The 18,729-nt window shown below is 35.2% G+C and overlaps 1 protein-coding gene across 1 annotated transcript in view; it reads left to right on the forward strand.

The window, feature by feature from the left end:
• LOC149776464 (uncharacterized) overlaps positions 1 to 18,729 on the forward strand; it is a 100,586-nt gene that overhangs the window by 12,435 nt on the left and 69,422 nt on the right. The window contains exon 2 of the mRNA XM_089940886.1: positions 5,249 to 5,443. Within this exon, the coding sequence (XP_089797012.1) occupies positions 5,316 to 5,443 (128 nt within the window). The 5' untranslated portion in view covers positions 5,249 to 5,315. The remainder of the gene's footprint in view (positions 1 to 5,248; positions 5,444 to 18,729) is intronic.

An 18,729-nucleotide genomic window follows, 5' to 3' on the forward strand; every position in this document is an offset into this window, starting at 1 on the left:
ATCGGACAAGTAGAGAATGATCAGCACATCATTTAGTAAAAACTAAAATTGTCCATTATTGGATATTGGCTGAAAAGACAGCTTATGTTGTTGGAACATATTCTGATCCATGCAACAGAGAAATCTAGCTGACTTTGCTAACCTTAATTTTGTTCTCTCAGTCCGGTTCTTTCAGTATATTTTTTATCAGCACAGTTGTCTCAGTCATAGTGTCCACTCACTAGCCCTAGCATTTGTAGAAACTACTTTCTGAAAATTTTTGATTATTTGTTGTTTATTTTATATGACATTCATTGATTAAATGTGATAATATTCTATTACCATTAAATGCTTTAGTTATTTTCTCATGTGTAAAACTTGCGTACTTTGGATCAACCAGTCACACCTCCTTGGTCATCAACATATTTGTATTATTGTGCTGCAAAACAAAACAGTGTAGCACATGATTGCAACACTCTTGGTGCAGTGCAGATAGCATGTAAAAATGATACTGTTATTCTGTAAATTTTTTGGCAAGAGTTGCAGATTCTTTATGATCCTATTGTTATATAATTATTTAAAGTTGCACACAAAATTGTTTTAGAACTGAATGACCTATAGAAAATGTTGCAGATTTTACCTGATCACTGTTTATGTTGAATGTGATAAACTGTGTTGCAAAATTGAAGGTTTATTTAATATGAAAAGAAGAAATTGGGGAAAAATAACCTGTCTCATGTGAGACAAATAATGTAACCTTGGGATTTCCTTTTCTCTGTGCAGTTTATTACATAGGTTTGATTAATTCTGTTGATAATATTGACTTAATTACGTTTTGTAACATTGTCCAATGAATGCTCATACTGCCTCAATGTCAGAGTTCAGAGGCCAATTTTTTGCAATACTGTGTTGTGGTAGTCAGCAGTAACCTGCTACACTGTAAACAGCCATACTTAGCTTTGGGAGCAGGTGTGTTGTGAGAAACGAAAAGGGGCATTTTGCAAGTGAAAAAGTTGATAGGAAGAAGAGTGACACTGTAAAAATGACCTACAGTAAACACTAATCATACTTGTGACTTGAATAAATTCACCTGTATGCCCAAATGAACATTGGACATCCTTTAACTATGTAACTAGTGTAAAAGTTTTCCTCCAGTTAGTAAGGTTTAATAAAAGGATAAATCACTCATCATTAGCTTGTAACAGTTAATTACTATGAAACAGTCCTTGATCACTAGCATGTATATACCATTAAGGCCATGTGCAAGTATGATTACTTGAGTGCAGCTACTAATGTTGTCAGAGTTTTGTTGATTGTTAAATGCATCAAGTTTAAACATTAACTGCGGTAATCATCTTTTAAGTTTCAAACTTGAGCTGATAGTTCCAGCCTGGCTTGTGAGTATGTATCGTGTTCTGTCAGTCAGTCTCCTCAGTCATAGGGCTTAATATCATTATCAACCACTTCAGTGGCCTAGTTGTTAGAGCGTCCGTCTTGGATGCGGGATGTCGTGGGTTCAAACCTCGGCCGTGTCATACAAAATGGTACTAACAGCTGCCTCGTTTGGCGCTCAGCATTAAGAGGTTAGTGTTAGGACTGGTTGGCCTGGTGTCAGGATAATGTGACTGGGTGGGACATCATGCTACATGTCTGCAGCATGATGCCTGAGTGCTAGACATCACTGTAAACTGCCACATTGCAGACATCATAGCAGTATGACTGAAAAGTTGTTAAAAGTTACGTTAAAAGTCCAAATCACAACAACACATAATATCATTATCAGCAGCATGGCAAATTTCCTGCCCCCCTCCCCCCCAGCTCAAACAGCGGCTAAAACAGACTGCAAATTTCAAACACAATCTCTTAATCATCTTAGAAGAGTTTTCAGATTTGAAGATTTTCTTGTCTGGCATTGGAGGAAGCAAAATGTCAACAAAACTTTCCTGTTTTGAAATATAGTAATTTTGCTGTTTATGTTTTGGCTGGTGCATGCCTGAGGTGATTATATGGCACACTTGAAAATTGCTTAGGCCCACCCATTCCACCTTTCTCCTATGCAAGCACTGTCATTCAGTGGAGAAAAGAGAAAGCAATATGCCAGCAAATCTGTATCAGCAAAGTACATACAGAATAAGAACGGGTTGTTGCACTGCGCCAGCCTTGCAGTAAAAAAAAATTGCTCCTTGAAGATGTATGGCTACTTGATAATTACTTGCCAGTTATTAGAAATTTTGCTTCTGCATTTGGCATAAAGGATATATAATGTAATGTACATGACGTTCTTTTTAAAGTTAACTAAAAAACTCTCTTTAACCCCACAGCCAACCCCCACCACACACATGATCATCCCAAGATAAGTTTCTGGACTTGCTTCAATCTTTACTTATCCTCTTTCACTTTACAAAACAGAAAATCTAAGATCTTTACTTGTCCATGGCTAGCCTTCACAACAAAAACAACAAAAATGGTCATTATACTAATATGTGTGCACTAAAGAAGTTTAAAATGATACTACCGCCAAACATTTTGGTACTTCCTATATTTCATGCAGTGCCTTAAGCAAATGATGCCACTGTATGAAATTAGTGGAATCCCTATTGAAAGCTTTATAAATATTGTTAAAATATCAAATATAATAAAATTTATAATGTAATTTTTGATATTTTTAAAGTATTTTTTGTTTGTTGTGGTAGCAGTATATTTCTGAGTTCTGGTAATTACAGCAACGAGACTTCATACTTGATGTATGAGATTTAAAATTTCTTACAAATCAAGTTCAGGACTAATATAGAATTTAAAATATATGGAACGCCTTTTAGTATAGTGACTTGGATTTTATTTGCTACATCGAACTCAGCAATCCTGACACCTTGTAATAGAGATAATAAACAAGTGCTAATATTAATTATGTCTTGAAAAACTTGAATGTAGATTTTGTTCAAAAACAGTTAGTTTAAGAACTTAAAAGGCGGTACCTTAGCACAAATGAGACTGTTAGAACCTCAGTAAGAAAGGGGTCACATGCATGCTTTGCACATCTGCAGTCCTAGGTTTGATCTCTTATTTTTGTATGTGATGTAGATAACCATCTTTGTACTCTGTTGACTAGCCTCTGTCACAGAAACAATTGAGATTCCCTTCCTTGAACCATGGGCTTGCGCAGCTGGGCCAAGTGGAGAAACACTTTACTTTGGACCATCTGACTTTGCCTTGTTTTTCCTGGGGCGATATACATATTCTAATTTCTCTGCCAATCAGGGGAGTGAATTCTTCATGTATCAGCAGTGCTATGATGTGTGACTCATTCCACCACCTGTTTCAGAGACTATATGTTGGCACAACTTACCATTAAGCATTGCTTATACAACAAAAAGTGAATGTGAATACTGATACCAATGTTAACATTGGTTAACCATGCCTTGTTTCTGGAAGTTGGGTTCAAGTTACAATACACTGTAGGCCCTATCATGTTGGAACTGAAATTGTGTATTGCACAACCACATCATACTGTTGACAGTATGTACCACCATTACAGCTAATGAACTAAATATTGGTTCACATTTTAGAGTACATTTTTGTGTATTTCAAAAAGCATTTTGGTTGTCACTTGGAATTAGATTGTGTATATTGGATTATTTTTTCTTTGTAACAGTGGGATAAGTTTATGCCACCCCTAGAGATGCTGAAAGTTGTCATTCATGTCATGTCATTGTACAAGTGGAGATTTTTTAAATTGAAAGGCACTGTTCTTTAAATTGAATGAGAAAAGCATACAATTTTTTGCATTGCTGTAAAGGCAAACAGAAGTTGTCTGATTGAAGCAGACCAACCTTTCCTAAAGACATACTGGGTACATGTGTGTGTGTGTTGTTTCAATTTTTAACGTAGCTTTAACAGTGAGTTATATTATTATGATGTCTGCAGTATGGCAGTTTATTGTAATGTCTAGCACTGGAGCATAATGACTCAGACATTTGGCATCATGTCCTACCCAGTTAGATTATCCTGACACCAAGCTGACCAATCCTAACACAACCTTGTAGTGCTGAGCACGAAGTGAGGCAGCTGCTAGTACCATTTTAAAAAGTCTTTGGTATGACTCGGCTACGGTTCAGACTCATAACCTCCCTCATCTGAGTCAGATGCTCTAACCATTTAAGTTACAGGAGCGTGCATGTGGTGAACTGTGCTAACTTGCTAGTTACTTGACCCTCCACAAGGTCTCTTCAATATGGAGCGAATGTGGAGTGTATTAACTGCTTCACTGCAATTGGTGGATAAATGGTTGTTGTTGTGGGGTTTAATGCCATTTTTTAGCACGCGATAGGCTATACATAGCGGCCAGTATTAATGGTGGAGGAAGAACCCGGGAAAACCCCAGAAAGAACCACCGACTCACAAGAAGCTACTGGCAAGCTTTCTCACATACCAGCGTTGGCCGAATCCAAGACTGGAACTCACAGTCTGAGGTGAGATGGCAGTGATCCGTAACAGAGAGCGCTTTAGACCACTCGGCCAAGGTGGATAAATGAAATATTACACGAACTGTGTGTGTGTGTGTTATTTAGCAGCACATTACCACAGACCTGGTTATATAGTGCTAAGCAAAATGTAATTAGCAAAGGTGTTAAAAGTTTTAAAAATTTGCCAAAATTCAAAGGAAGTCTCTCAAGACCAAAAGTAGTCATATACCATAAGACAGTAGACAAATGACAAAATGTTAAGAAACTCACAGTAATGGCAGAAATAGGTAAAGTAATTTAAATACAAGGTAAACAGTTTGCTATGTAAACCACACTCTTGTTAAAAAAATATCCAATACTTTCTCAGTTGAAACCTTATCATAGGTTGCATCCTTTGACAAATTGGGTTGTCTTCATTAGTTGCCTCTAGTAAGTTGCAGGAGGGCTCATAGGGACTTTCTACATTCATGGGCCCAAGTGGTTTTTGGTTTGTGTAAAATGTTAAAAAGCATTCTAGTGTACATTTTGTTTTACATACATCTTTCCTTTTTATAATGTCCATTCCTCATGTCTCAAGTAGCCCATTATGTGACCCTCTTTACAAGGCCAATTACTGTTACTTCCTAGAACCAAGGTTGATCACAATACACAGGTTTGACTATATATTTAAGTCTTAGGTATTTGTAGTAGTGAGCCATGGGAGTTGGTCTGTTTCTGTATGACCTTTAAACAGGGTGGAGTTCTCTATTTGTGATCAATATTTCATGATGTAGCTTTTTATTATATGTGTTACATTTCGATTTTAGACCTTATTTCTGCTGTAATGAGAGATGAGCTGCAGAGAAACTACATGTTTGCAACATTGTACACAGCATGATGAATGGGATTCACTATCACAACAGTCCACAAGTGGCCAAGGATGGACAGCAGTATGTGCCTAGTACTGACATCAAGTTTGAGCCTTTAGATGTGAAGTACAGAATAGAGGAGGATATTGGAAGGTGAGCATTTCTGTAGCAGCTTGCATTAATTGAATATGTATTAATTGAGTCATCAAGGCTGGGAAATTATTTTGTTTTCCCTTTTGTTGTGGGTAGAAGATGTGCAAGTTTTCTTGTTGTTTCCAATCGTATCCAGGTACATCTTATGTTTGATTCAGGAAGACTTCTGTATTTATTTGCAGTTTCTTAGTTATGTAGAAGTTGTTTTAAATTGTTTATTTCACCTGTATTTGAGCCAAACAGGCATAATTTTGACTTTTTGTTTTTTGTTTTGCATATTAAACCCATGGTTTTTTTTGCCTACTTGTCCCCATTTCCCCAATAAAAAGGTTGCCCACAGCTTTGTAAAGGTTTGTTTGTCCAAGTGAAGTTTGATCATGTCTGCTTTAGATCTAATGAGAGGAAGTTTACAATCCACATAAAAACTGATTTTTGAATGTTGATTATTTGCCTGAAGAAAATCTGGCCAAAAAAAGTTGGATTTTTTAAAGATATGTCTTCTAATGTGTATAGAATGTATATATATCATTTGGCATTAGTGTAAAGTTGTATAACATCCCTGTTATTTTCTCTTAATACCACCCCCTTGAGTCTATCATGACTTGTGATGATGTCACAGTTTAAAGTTATATCCTTGTTCTGTTCTCTAATATCATCCCCTTAGGTCTATTATGAGCTGTGATGATGTCACAGAACCAGGAAGGAGAATACTTCCTTGTGATGCAAAATTACATCTTTCAGACTTTGTGAGTTATGGAATGTAAGAAGCATGGTTTACTCAGTGTTCAGTTGGCAGTGGTTGGATTTGAGTGAACTGACAAGTGCCAATATGCATTCTTGGTTCTAAATCCAGATCAGATTAATTCCTTTGTTTCAAGTAGATTGCAGTCAATATTTAATTTTTATTTGAAAGACTCAAGTACCACAGAGAACATAAGGCGTGGTGCTGACTTTTAAAAAGTTGTCACCAAAATGCTAACCTCAATATTTTTGTCACCAATTTTCAAAAAATGTCGCCAGAACAAGTAGTGAATATTTTTCCGAGTCTGTTGATGTAATAGGCTATGAAAACTGAAAATGATGAGATACTTATTGCTTTATTGACAACAAGCAATACAGCCATAATATTACAAAATAAATCATTACATGACTATTTTGCACTACTTCCATTGTCTTTGCATCCTGCATCACCGTTAGTGCATTAGTATGACTTGTCACCTGAAATAAATGCATTATCAAATGTAAAATATCTACTTTCATGACATCTACTGTCTCTGTCTCTTTTTTTAATAGAAACATCAGGTATTCGGCAAATCTATATTATGTACATGTAAATTATTTTCCAAATTAATCGCTTTGTAAGGAATATTTTCATGCATTCAGGAATTAAATGCCCCTCCCCCCATGGCTAGCTTCACAAAGTACATCATCATCAACCAGGAGTTCAGAAGTTTATTTTTGCCCCACTTTACATGCTCTGCTTGTAGTGAATTGCTCCTAAATCCCAAGAGTGATCGCCATTCCCACCAATGAAAGTTACATGAGTCAACACCTAGCATTAATATACCATGTATATAAGTATTAATTACCATCATTAAACTAAAAGAAGGCATGAATAAACAACAAATCACAGAACATATGTCCCCCCCCCAAAAAAAAAAAATAGAAAAAAGAAATATCAGATAAAATATGTTATTTAGTAAGCAGTGTTATATGCATATATGAGTTAACAATAAGGAAATAAGGTGGGATATAAAATGTGGGAAATGGTTATTGCATGTAAGGTAGCTTGAGACCACTTTTTAATTGTTAACATAAATTCACACCCATTTTACGCATTGTTAGTTATAACAATAAAGGGCACTGTTTATTTGTCAATCAATTGCTAGTGTGTCGAAGAGGCTTGAGTCTAAGCTTTTGCTATTGTGCAGTTTGGGCACGGCTGACCAGAATATGAAATGGGGTCACGTTGGGGGATGGGGAATAATGCACTCCACAGGGAGAAACGATGTGTCTCTTGAGATTTTCATGTGTATTAGACCAAAACAAAAAGTGAATATTTAGTGAAAACAATGCTTAAATATGCCGCAAAAACTTCCCAATGGTAGGTCCCAATCTGCATTTTTTTTTGGATTCAATCTCCCAACTTGGTTTTTGGAAAGAATTTTTTCATGACATGCTAGAATAACTGATCAGTATTGAATTCTTTGGAGATCTTTCTGTACATTTGAAATTTCAACAAAGAAGGGTTTTTTTTTTGTTGAAACATATTCAAATTTCTTGGAATTATTGGAAGTGAAAGGACTTTTGAAAATATGAATTCATTTTGTACCTATGTTCATTGTAACTAAAAGGCATAAATTGTGAATACCAGTCAGATGCAGATCTGGCACAGAATTTGCATGTCAAAGTCAGTTCCATTTTGGAATCATGAGTGTAGGACAAAATTGCCCCCAGAAAAGTGCAGATGGGAAATAATCCCCTCCCCTAGTCTAAATTTAGACCCTGTTTAAACTTTTTAAACCATCACAAATCCTTATCTTTTTGTGACAGCATGGGCCCTTTAAAATAGTTTGTAGGCTTTATTTTAGTAGATAAAATAAGACGTTTAGTGTTCATGTTAGATCTTAGTAGACAAGGAGATTAAGATTTCTAATGATCCTTTAGATCAAAAGATTAATTGCCTGTGTATATGCTTTGTTACCTCACTTTCATAAGAAATGAGTTTACTTTATTTTTACCATTATTGTTTTATTTTTGGGAGTGCTTACAAGTTAAGCCATAATTTTACTGGATAAACATGAAAGTCACATAATTCAATTAAATATGTGGTATATTGATGACTTGTTACATTTCTTCTTTTTTTTCCCTTAAAAGTTAAGCCATAATTTTACAGGATAAACATGAAATTCCATAATTGAATTAAATCTAAGGTATATTGATGATATGCATGTTTCTTCTCTTTGTTTTCTCTGTCCCATTTCAAATTGGCCAGTATATTTGTGACGGATTGAAAACTTGATGGGAGGGGGGATTATGTGCTATCTTTCATTTTGTTGGGGAGTTTTTATCTGTACCCCAGGAAGCATAGACAAGAAAAGAAATCTTATTTCTATGTGAGGGTCATGATTATAAGAAGGTAAATGAATATTCTTTTATGACTCTATTACACAAGGTAGTTTACATCAAAATTTCAAATAGTAAAACCTATCTCAAGTCATCTCTGATATGAGTGACCACCTGTCATATACAACCACAACTGTAATGCATGGATCAATTGTATTATATAAATGAACTGTCACAAGCAACCAGCTGCTTAATGCAACCAGGGACCACAGTGTCCAGACAAAATATTCATTATGACACTGCTGTGAACGAGCACTTTGCAAAAACAAACTCCACTGACCTTTATTAATACTTTGTAACTACGACTGCTTTGGCTGTTAGAAAGTGAAAAGAAATAGTCTGGCTACCAATTTCTGAAATTTTGTAGGTCATGCATGTAGTGTCATATATTTTACTATTTTCAGCGTGTTTTTATGTGAGTGTATATATATATAGAGAGAGAGAGAGAGAGAGAGAATTTAAATCAGTCTTCAGTTTATCGTCTGTGTGAATGATGACGATCGTTGTTATTAATAATCTTATTTCTTATTATCAGACAAAAGTATTGGCATATTTCCTATACCTCCATGCCAGAGACATATTTGCTGGACATATCCTGCTGATTAAAGAATTTGACCAGTATATACTCTGAGCAACTGGACAGTGCCATATGAGTTCTCAAATATCATATCAGCTTGCTTTTGGTTTGTTTATCAATTAACACATTAACTCCTGGTGATGAATTTACGTGGCAGGAGGTAGTAGCCTACTGCCAAGCTCTGTAGCATCAAGGTCATGTATGATACACTAAAGTGGGTGGTATTATAGAAAGGTAGACAGATGTAGCTCTACAGTGATACCAAATAATCTGGAATTTCTAGTTGCACTACAAAATACAGATGGAAAAACCTGATTTTTTTTCCACCCAAAATTCGCATGTGGTCGGAAACCGATTTTGGTAAGGATTTTAGACTTTTTGGTCTCAGATCTAAGGCAGACCGGTATGAAAAACAATGTTTCTAACACAACTAGGCATTGTGTTATTGGAAAATCAACTTGAAGTTGCTTTCTTAGGATTATTTCAGAAGTGGCTTTCAAATGTGTTTTCTACTCGAATTTCAGGCGAAAACTACAAAAACCTCCAGGGTTAATGTGTTAACTGCAGAGATAAACACCTTAACAAAGTACAATTCACTGTTGACTACATTGTTTCTTGGACAATCAATAAGTACATGGGGGATTAAGCTAAAGTGTTTGGTCTTGATCATTATTTTTTTCCAATTACATTGTATAACCTATAAACACAATACCAATGAGGTGTGAAAGCTTATCTCCCAAGACTTATCAAAAAGCACTAGAGTTGAATGCTTTACCTTGGGTCTGATCTACAGACGTTACATCAGTGTCTTGGACCTCTGAGTTTTGTTGTAGTGCTCACACATGACATGTGTTGAAGAAAAAAATGTGAAGCTTGTGCCTGAATTAAGAAAAGGAGATAATAGCAACAAGAACTTTTATCTTCCTTAAAGACATGTTTTGGAACCTGATCAAAACAACTAACCATTAGGCTACCAGAAATGCCCATCAATTACTTGTTATGTATATTTGAGGTATATACCCACATCAGCTTGTTGTCAATTACACATTTGTTACAAACTCTAGAGTGGAATATAATACTGTTGTTGTGTGAAATTATATAGCATCAATTTCTGCAAAAGAAACAAAAATAGTTTGTGTATAATTAGTTGAAAGGAAATCAGTTAACCATGGAAGGATACTAATAATACTAAAGCAGCAGCAAATCTGGAAGCAAAAAAAATGATATTTTATGGTGCATTTAGTTATATCAAAATTGAATTTTTTGTAACAACTTGCTATATCTCTTTTGAATTCTTTTTGTCTTAAATTTCACATTTATATGAAGTTAATTTTTGGGGAAAATGGCTGTCAAAAGCCATTGAAATTTCAGGATTACGTCTACGTACATAGCTTTACTAGGATATAAATGTTTGAGTACATTTGGTAGATGTTGGTTTTAATTGTGCATGGTTTTCATCATTTGTCCTCAGCCTGGAATTAGAACATTATGGTTCTTAATGTGGTTGACATGATCAGCTTATCTTTGGTTTTTGTTATGCAGCTATGTGGGTCTGAATTGGCAGTGCAGAATATACATGTAGTTTGCCTGTTTTGAGACCATTTTTCATTTTTTTAATAGTTTTTTTAATATTATTTAACTCTGTAGATTCCTCCTGTCATTTTGACCTGTAGGAGTACAGATTTTCTCTCTGCTTTTATGTTTGGTATTTGTTTGTGGATGTATGTTTCTTGCCTTAATAAAGAGTTTTTGCTCAAAACAATGAGAAACTGTTCTCTGTCTGCACTGAGGCACTGAAATATGAGCACAAGGAAAGCTGACTGTTGCACAATATTTTCCAGCATCATATGTTGAGATGTTATAATTTTGACAGATTTTAATTTTTCGTCACCCACTGCATGCCAGGTCATTTACATTTGTTTTACTGTTGTGTTTTGTTTACATTGTGATCTTTACACCTTGGACACCTTTGATGGGAAATCAAACATCATTATTTCACTTAGTCTTGTCTTTGTTTGGTGACCAGGCTTTGAACTGAATCCTACTAAAATATTGAAAGTGAAATGAAGAGGGATTCTATCAGTATTCATATTGCACAAAGTATTCTGTTTCAATGACCTCTTTTTTTTCTTCATTGGACATTATATTTTAATCGGTAGTAATGATTTTGGGACTTGTACAGAAATTATTGCAATAATTGTTTTTAGCATACCTGGCAACAAATCCCAGTGGGCTTATAGTATTTTCTGTCAAGTATTTCCATCTGTCAACAGTTGCTATTTTTGGCTATTTCTCTTGCAACAGATCATCAGGGCTTAACAACCTCTCAGTTTTTAAAACAATTCAAATACACCATTAAAATTTAGCGAAATTAATAAATATGGAAAACAAAATTTGATTGCCTCATTTCAAACAGGCCTCACATAAGCTTTTCTGGTCTATATTTCAGTAGGGCTAAAAATTACAAGAATTTTCAGAGTAAACATGATCCAAAAACTTCTGAATATTTTTTATCAGAATTTATTCCCATGGATTGCTTAAACATTTTGCAACAAATGTCAGTCTTTTTGGCGACATTAATAGGGCCAGCCTGAACATCATTAGGTGGCTATTTTTTCCACTACAACTCACTACATTGCTGGTTCTGAATGTAAATGGTGCTCATCTCACTCAACTTGGTACCATAGTGCCATCTCAAAAATCATATCACTACTTTTCTTCTAAGATGAATGGTGGCATTTACATGGGGCTTTTAATAAAATAATTCTTGCAGTATTTAAATGGTTAGGAATGAAAATGGTGCAGATCTGACCAATAATATTCTGTCCATTTGTGAAGGAGTTGTGGAGATCAGGTCTAATTGACATTGGTTTGAAGTCCAAGATCATGTTTGCATTTTTATTTGTCAGTGAGTTTTGTGTTGTGCCTATATACAAATGAAATTTTGAGTAGACTTTGTATTTAGTTGCATTCAGATAAGCATGTCAGTATTCTGACATTGATTGTATTGTCAAATGTCTTAGGTTCTTTACCAGTACATGTACTTGTTTGTGTGTAGGATAACACAAAACAAGTATGAATGGATATTTTATCAAATAATATTGACAAGTTTTAACCAAACTTAGCATGTGGGTATGTCTTGATAATGTCTGAGACAGATATGTTGATTTTTTTCACATGTCATGGTTCAAGGTCAAAGACTATGACAAAGAATTTTGTATTTCGCTGTATTCTGTAAAACTCAAGACATGTAAGAATATATTTGTGTTACCATTATTGGCCATCTTATGTCTAGAGAATGGCAACAGAGGAAATGGTGAATGCATTATTCATTCTTTGCTGTTATGGAAATGCTGAATGCATTATTGGCAATCATGTTGAGGGAATGGTGAATGCACTATCCCTTTACCTCATAGAGCATAGTTACAAAGTACAGCGCACTATAAATAGAACACCTGTTACCTAGTCGACTCCATATGCATACGGTTGCCTGTGGACTGTTAAGCAATGTAGTGCATGTTATGTTTAACAGCCATTTTAACCATTTTACATTTTTGGTACACATCTATTATATATGGAAAAATGTAAGTGTAAAGTCTGATTGTTATAGCTGTGTAATTATTTATCACGGAAGAATTTTTTATGTGCTTTAAAATCTTGAGAGAACTTATTCACCGTCATGTCAGTGAGGCCGTGTGACCAACTGTAGCTGCCATGTCTCATACTCAAAATGTACAAGTTTTTAATCTGCATCTACACCACTAAGTCATCTGAATTTGGTAATTTATAAAAACTAATCGCTGCCTACATCAATATCAGAGCCTTTACCTAGGTTATTGAATCTTTCATAGTTGTGATTCTAATTGTGAAAACTTCGTAAGTACTGAATGAAATCCACGACCGCCATTTTGGAGAGTGGAGATTATGACCCAGTTACTTTAAATAGCAGATATCGACCATTGCATAAACAGTGACCACGTGATCTGACATAATTGTCATTCGCAGAAATGAATATAGTATCTAATAGGGGTTTTTCCCCGAAGGTGATGCTACAAAAACCAGCTTAAAATGACTGATGTTTACAGCCGATGTCAAAAGGCGCTTCCATGTGACTTGAGTAGAGGCATAAAAAGGTGCTTCTATGTGAATGGTGTAGAGGCGTCCAAAGACGCTTGCATGAGTAAAGGGCTATTGGCCATAATGTCAAGGGAATGGTGAATGCATTATTGGCTATTTTGTGTTGAGGAATCAGGAGTTGCATGGTTTATCAGGTGATTAGTCAAAGATTAGTTGGAGAAATGATGTAACTAACTACAGTTTTACTGAAAATAAATAATTGAAGGCAGCAAAGATTATAATTAGTGGAGATTGATAAAGTAAAAAATTTTGCAAGATAAAAATCTAATTTTTCTGAAACCATGCACCTCAGTGTGTTTTTTCTTTTGTTTTCAAGTTCACGTTTATTTCTTTCAGCCATAGCAACATTTTTTGGGGATGAATGATTTATTCATTTGATTGTTCATTTGTTCACTCTCGGATGTGATGTGAAAATGTCACTTTGAAACCATGCATTATTGCAGAAGGGGTGAGTTAGAGTAGTGGACAATAGAGGTGTGAAAGGAGAATATACTGCATCCATTCAGAGCATCCTCTTCCTTTTCTGTCAAAATCTACAGGATGTGTCACAGATGCAGTGAATTTTAATTTCATTCATGAAAACAACCTATCATGTGACTGGGTCATGTGATAAAATGTTAGATTCATGTGTACATGAAAACTACAGTTTTGACTCATTTTAAAACAATGTTCAGAAGCTGGTTTCATTACATTTCTTTGCTTGAATTGTTTAATTTACCTGTTACTTAAAACACATGCCCCCCCCCATCCATATATATATATATATATATATATATATATATATATATATATATATATATATATATATATATATATATATATATTCAGGAAACATATTGTATGCAGCCTACTCCTTTGTTGTGCAAGTTTTTTTGCCCCAGATTGTGTACCAGTAATTACATTCTCAGAAAAGGTAGAGATTGTTTCAGTTGATTTTGTATCAGCACCAACCATTACTTAATGAATAATTGAACAGCTTGGGTTAAAGAATTTCCCAATATAGTGGACTGATTATTGTCTTTTAACATGCAAAGAGATTTGTAGCAATTTGGCAGTTTCAGTTTGAACTAGTATTTGTTTATCTTTCTAGCATAGAATTTTTTTTATGAATTTCTTTTTCTTCCCGCTGTCCTTTCTTTTTTTCTTTCTTCTGTCTCTTTACTTTGTCTTTCTCTTTGTTAACCAGCTGTTTTTGTTTCTCTTAGCGGGTCAGTTATGTGTCAGAGAAAGAGCACCAGTTCTGAAAAAGAAGTTTGTGATATTGAATCATTGTTGTTGTTGTTGTTGTTGTGGGGTTTAACGCCATTTTTCAGCACGATATTGAATCATTATTAGCTCTGCAGGTAATAGACCAACAGAGCTTATGTCCAACATCTGTCTGTCCATCCATTAGCACAAGTACATGTATGCTATTTCTATATCCCCCCCCACTACTTAGAATTGAATGCAACTGTACACACATTCATCTTAGTGTCTAATTGTCCTCAGTAAAAATGGTATTGCTTAGACATCCAATATAACTGTCACTGCAGTCGTCTTGAAAATCTTGCTGTTGCTACCACCATGAATTAATAGTTATATTATTTGTTTTGTTTTTTTTCAAAAAACTTTTTGTGATGAATTCTCCGAAGAGTTCTTACAAAACTTTATTTCTTCTCCTCTTGAATGGAAAGTCATTTTGACATGGGATATCCATAAGAAGAGTTCATATAATGTCTAGTTGGTCCTAAATGAAAATGATGCAAACTGATCCTCAATGTGGCCACCATGGTAGCCATCTTGAAACTTATGTTTTCTCCACTCCTCCCAAATGTGTGACTATATAAACATAGATTTTTCCACCAACTGACTACTTATAATGCCTAGTTAGTCCTAAATCTAATGGTACCAATCTTAAATATGACTGCCACGACAGCTGTCTGGAAAGCTTGCTGTCACTACACCCACACCCACACCCCCCGAATGGATGGTCATGTTGACATGGGGTTTTCACTAAAAGACTTCTTAAACTGTCCACTTTGTCCAGAATGAAAATGGTGCCATTCTGATATGCACGGTGTCCACCACCGCAGCTAATTTGAAAATGTTATTGCTGAAGAATATCAGAAATGGCTTCAACACTAAGCAGTTAAAAGGAAGAAATATGTTATCTTGAATTCATGGAAACTCTTTTTGTTCCTTAGAGTTTCAGTCCCTTTGAGGGACTTTTGTCCAAACCATGTGTTCCTGCCTATAATAGAGCTGAAACAAATAACTGAACATTCAAATTGAAATAACCAAAAAATTCAAACATTAAAATGGAAATCTTTTTATATGTGTGTCTGTGTTTGATTTGGATTTTAAACACAGCTTTAACAATTTTGGTCACATCGCAACAGTGTTTGCAGTGTGGCAGTTTATATTGATGTTTAGCATGGGGTATCATGCTGCAGACATGTAGCATCATGTCCCACCCAGTCACATTTTCCAGACACCAGGCCAACCGGCCCTAACAACAACCTCTTAATGTTGAGTGGGGCAGCTGCAGTACCATTTTTATAACTATTTGGTGGAGACTCTAATCACGCAGACCACTGGATTGGTGTTGAACATATGTAATCATATATTCGTATATTTAGCTAACAGTTGGACACCATTTAAAAAAAACAACAAAGAAACAAGGCAAAATGTAAACTATGCAACATTGAAGTGGTTTTCAAGGAAACAACTTCGAACCTGCTAAAAACCTGAAACTTGAATACTGACTCGTATTGTAATCATAATGTCAAACTTCTAAGTAGTCACATTGCTCATGATATTTTTCTTTACTGTGATTCGGGCCCTCTTTAAAAGATTAATGTAATAAGGCAGGTTGATGAAGAGCATGGCGACGGAATAGAAGTCATATCAAAGAGAGAAAAGTCTTTATGCATCAGTCAACCAGAGCTTTTACAAAGTTGTGAACTTTTGTCGGTTATCACTCATTGAGGACCAATTATAGTCAATCCCACATGACCACCGCCTCACATCCTTAGTCATCTTACTTCTGAAAATTTACTCAGTATATTTCCACTTTTAATTCAAGTTTTGAAATTATTATACAGCAGCTACAGGTGACACTCGCTATATACTAGTTTGATTTATGCTCAGTGCTGTCGTGGTTGTCATTGTGCTAACATCGTTCTTGTCATTGTAGTGGTTTTAAAAACTTAAGATTTATGCCATAACATCGAGACTGCATCTGTGGCATAAATCAAGCATCAGCTGTATTGAATTGCACATATGCATAAAAATCTCTTGAAATTTTCTTAAAAGTAAGTAATGCAGATGTCATCTTCATGTCACAAAAATACATATGGGCCAGTTGTTATGACTTTGGAAGAAAACCGTTTAAGTTTGTTGTTACAATAAAACTTGCTGCTCTCTGGCTTAACTGTGCATTAGTACAATGCCTTAGTTTGTGGCATATGTTTTAATATTTGCAGGGATTATTTTTTTCTTTCCTATTTCTTGGAGAATCTCCATTATTAATGAAACTACAATGTCTATTCCCAAACTTGATTTAGACAGGAAACTAGTTTCCTGGCATGCTCAGAAGTTCAAGTGTTTTCCAAAAAAAACAAGTCTCTTCAATTTAGGCATAATTGGATCGCATACTACTTGTAAGAAAAGTACTTTACTCTGATGAGTTTGACAATTTAGAAGAACTGAAACTGAAGAGTTCAGCAATTATGAGAAGTACCCCAATGAGTATGGGCAGCATTGTATGTTCTGCAAAAACACAATTTTACAAAGAATTTTACATACAAAGTTGTTTACATTACAAACACATAACATTAGATTGACTTTAGACAGTCATGTGGTCATGTGCTTGGAACTATTTTGTTTGGCTTCTAAAATACATGTGTCTGTTGAGCTGGCCATTACAGGGATAATATACATTATTGTGATCTGAATCACCAGATAGCAAAGGCACTTGTTCTAAGTGGCATTGGTACCTTGTCCTGGTAATTGTTGTTGTAGGGTTTTTCAGCACACGATAGGCTATACATGGCGGCCAGTATTAATGGTGGAAGAAGAACCTGGGAAATCCCCGGAAAGAACCACCGACCCTCAAGAAGCTACTGGCCAGCTTTCTCACATACCTACATAGGTCGAATCCTAGACTCGAACCCACACAGACATAGGTGAGATGGCAGTGATCCATAACGGAGAGTGCGTTAGATCACTTGGCCACTCGGGGCCCCTGTCCTGGTAATGGTTACATTATAGCATTTACAGAAGCCATGAGGCCATTTCACACTTATTAGAGTCAGTATCAAATGTATAAGATGAGGTCAGTACTTGTATATAGGTTTTATTTACAGCAGAGTATTTAGCAATTTTTATGGTTTAGCAGAAACTCTAAATGTCCAATTTGGGCATTTTATAAAAAGTGCAAAAAAATCAGTCCAGCTAAATGACAAATTCCAGAGACCTGCAGTTAGTTTATTGAAATTTGATTAAATTTGCCACATTTATGATTTTGACTGAACAAAATGCTTTCCCAGAGAATTTTATTTAGATAATCCTTGCATTTAATTGAATAGGTAATCGAGTCTCTACCCATCTTTACCTCTAGTCTATCTTCAGTGCTAAAGGAGAATTTATGGTCATACTGAGTAACATGTGTCAATCCTCAAAAAATATAATCACTACCCCAAAAACTTCATTTAATATGGTTTAGAAGACTGAGTTCACTATGTATTCAGTGTAGATTAGTTGAGTGACTGTCAGTAAATACATGTAGCAAACTTGAAAGTGTACAAAAAAGACAGATTTTATACCATTATTAACATCAGTGATGATTGTATACCATTATTAACATCTGAATATTTAGATCTGTTCAAAACAGAAAATTTGGTGCTTGTTTTTCAGTTTATTATCAGTTCATTTATTTCTCAGTTGTTGGGCATCATGGAATCAATAGCAGCTATCTGTTATAGTGATGTTCAAGTACGTTAGAGTTACTTAGGACAGTCATTGAAATTTATGTATGTACAGAAAGTATTCTTTTGATCTCTCACACTATCATAAAGTAAACCTCATTGTCCCCAGAAGTACCTTCATGTACCTTAGAGCTTGGAGATCTTTGATGTGAAGTGGAGTCCCCGTTTTTAATAACACACTGTACCTGGATGTATAATCTAATGAGATATGGATTAACAACAGCACCAGAATATAAATGTATTAGGAGATAGGTTCATAGCCAAACCAGTGCTCCAGTTAGAGATTGTTGGGGGGAGGGGTGAGATAATGGGCACTTTGCTAGTATGGGGACATTAGTGACAGGTATGAAGTGCCTTCATCATGATATACTTCTTTATTTTTTTGTTTCTCGTGTATATAAGGGATAAAGATACACAAAACAGTAACACACTGTGAAATAGATAAGAACAGTGTAGGAAAATACATATGTAACTGAGAT

Source organism: Sinohyriopsis cumingii, chromosome 18 (assembly GCF_028554795.1).
Source record: "Sinohyriopsis cumingii isolate HCF-2022 chromosome 18, ASM2855479v2, whole genome shotgun sequence".
NCBI classification, from domain to species: domain Eukaryota; kingdom Metazoa; phylum Mollusca; class Bivalvia; order Unionida; family Unionidae; genus Sinohyriopsis; species Sinohyriopsis cumingii.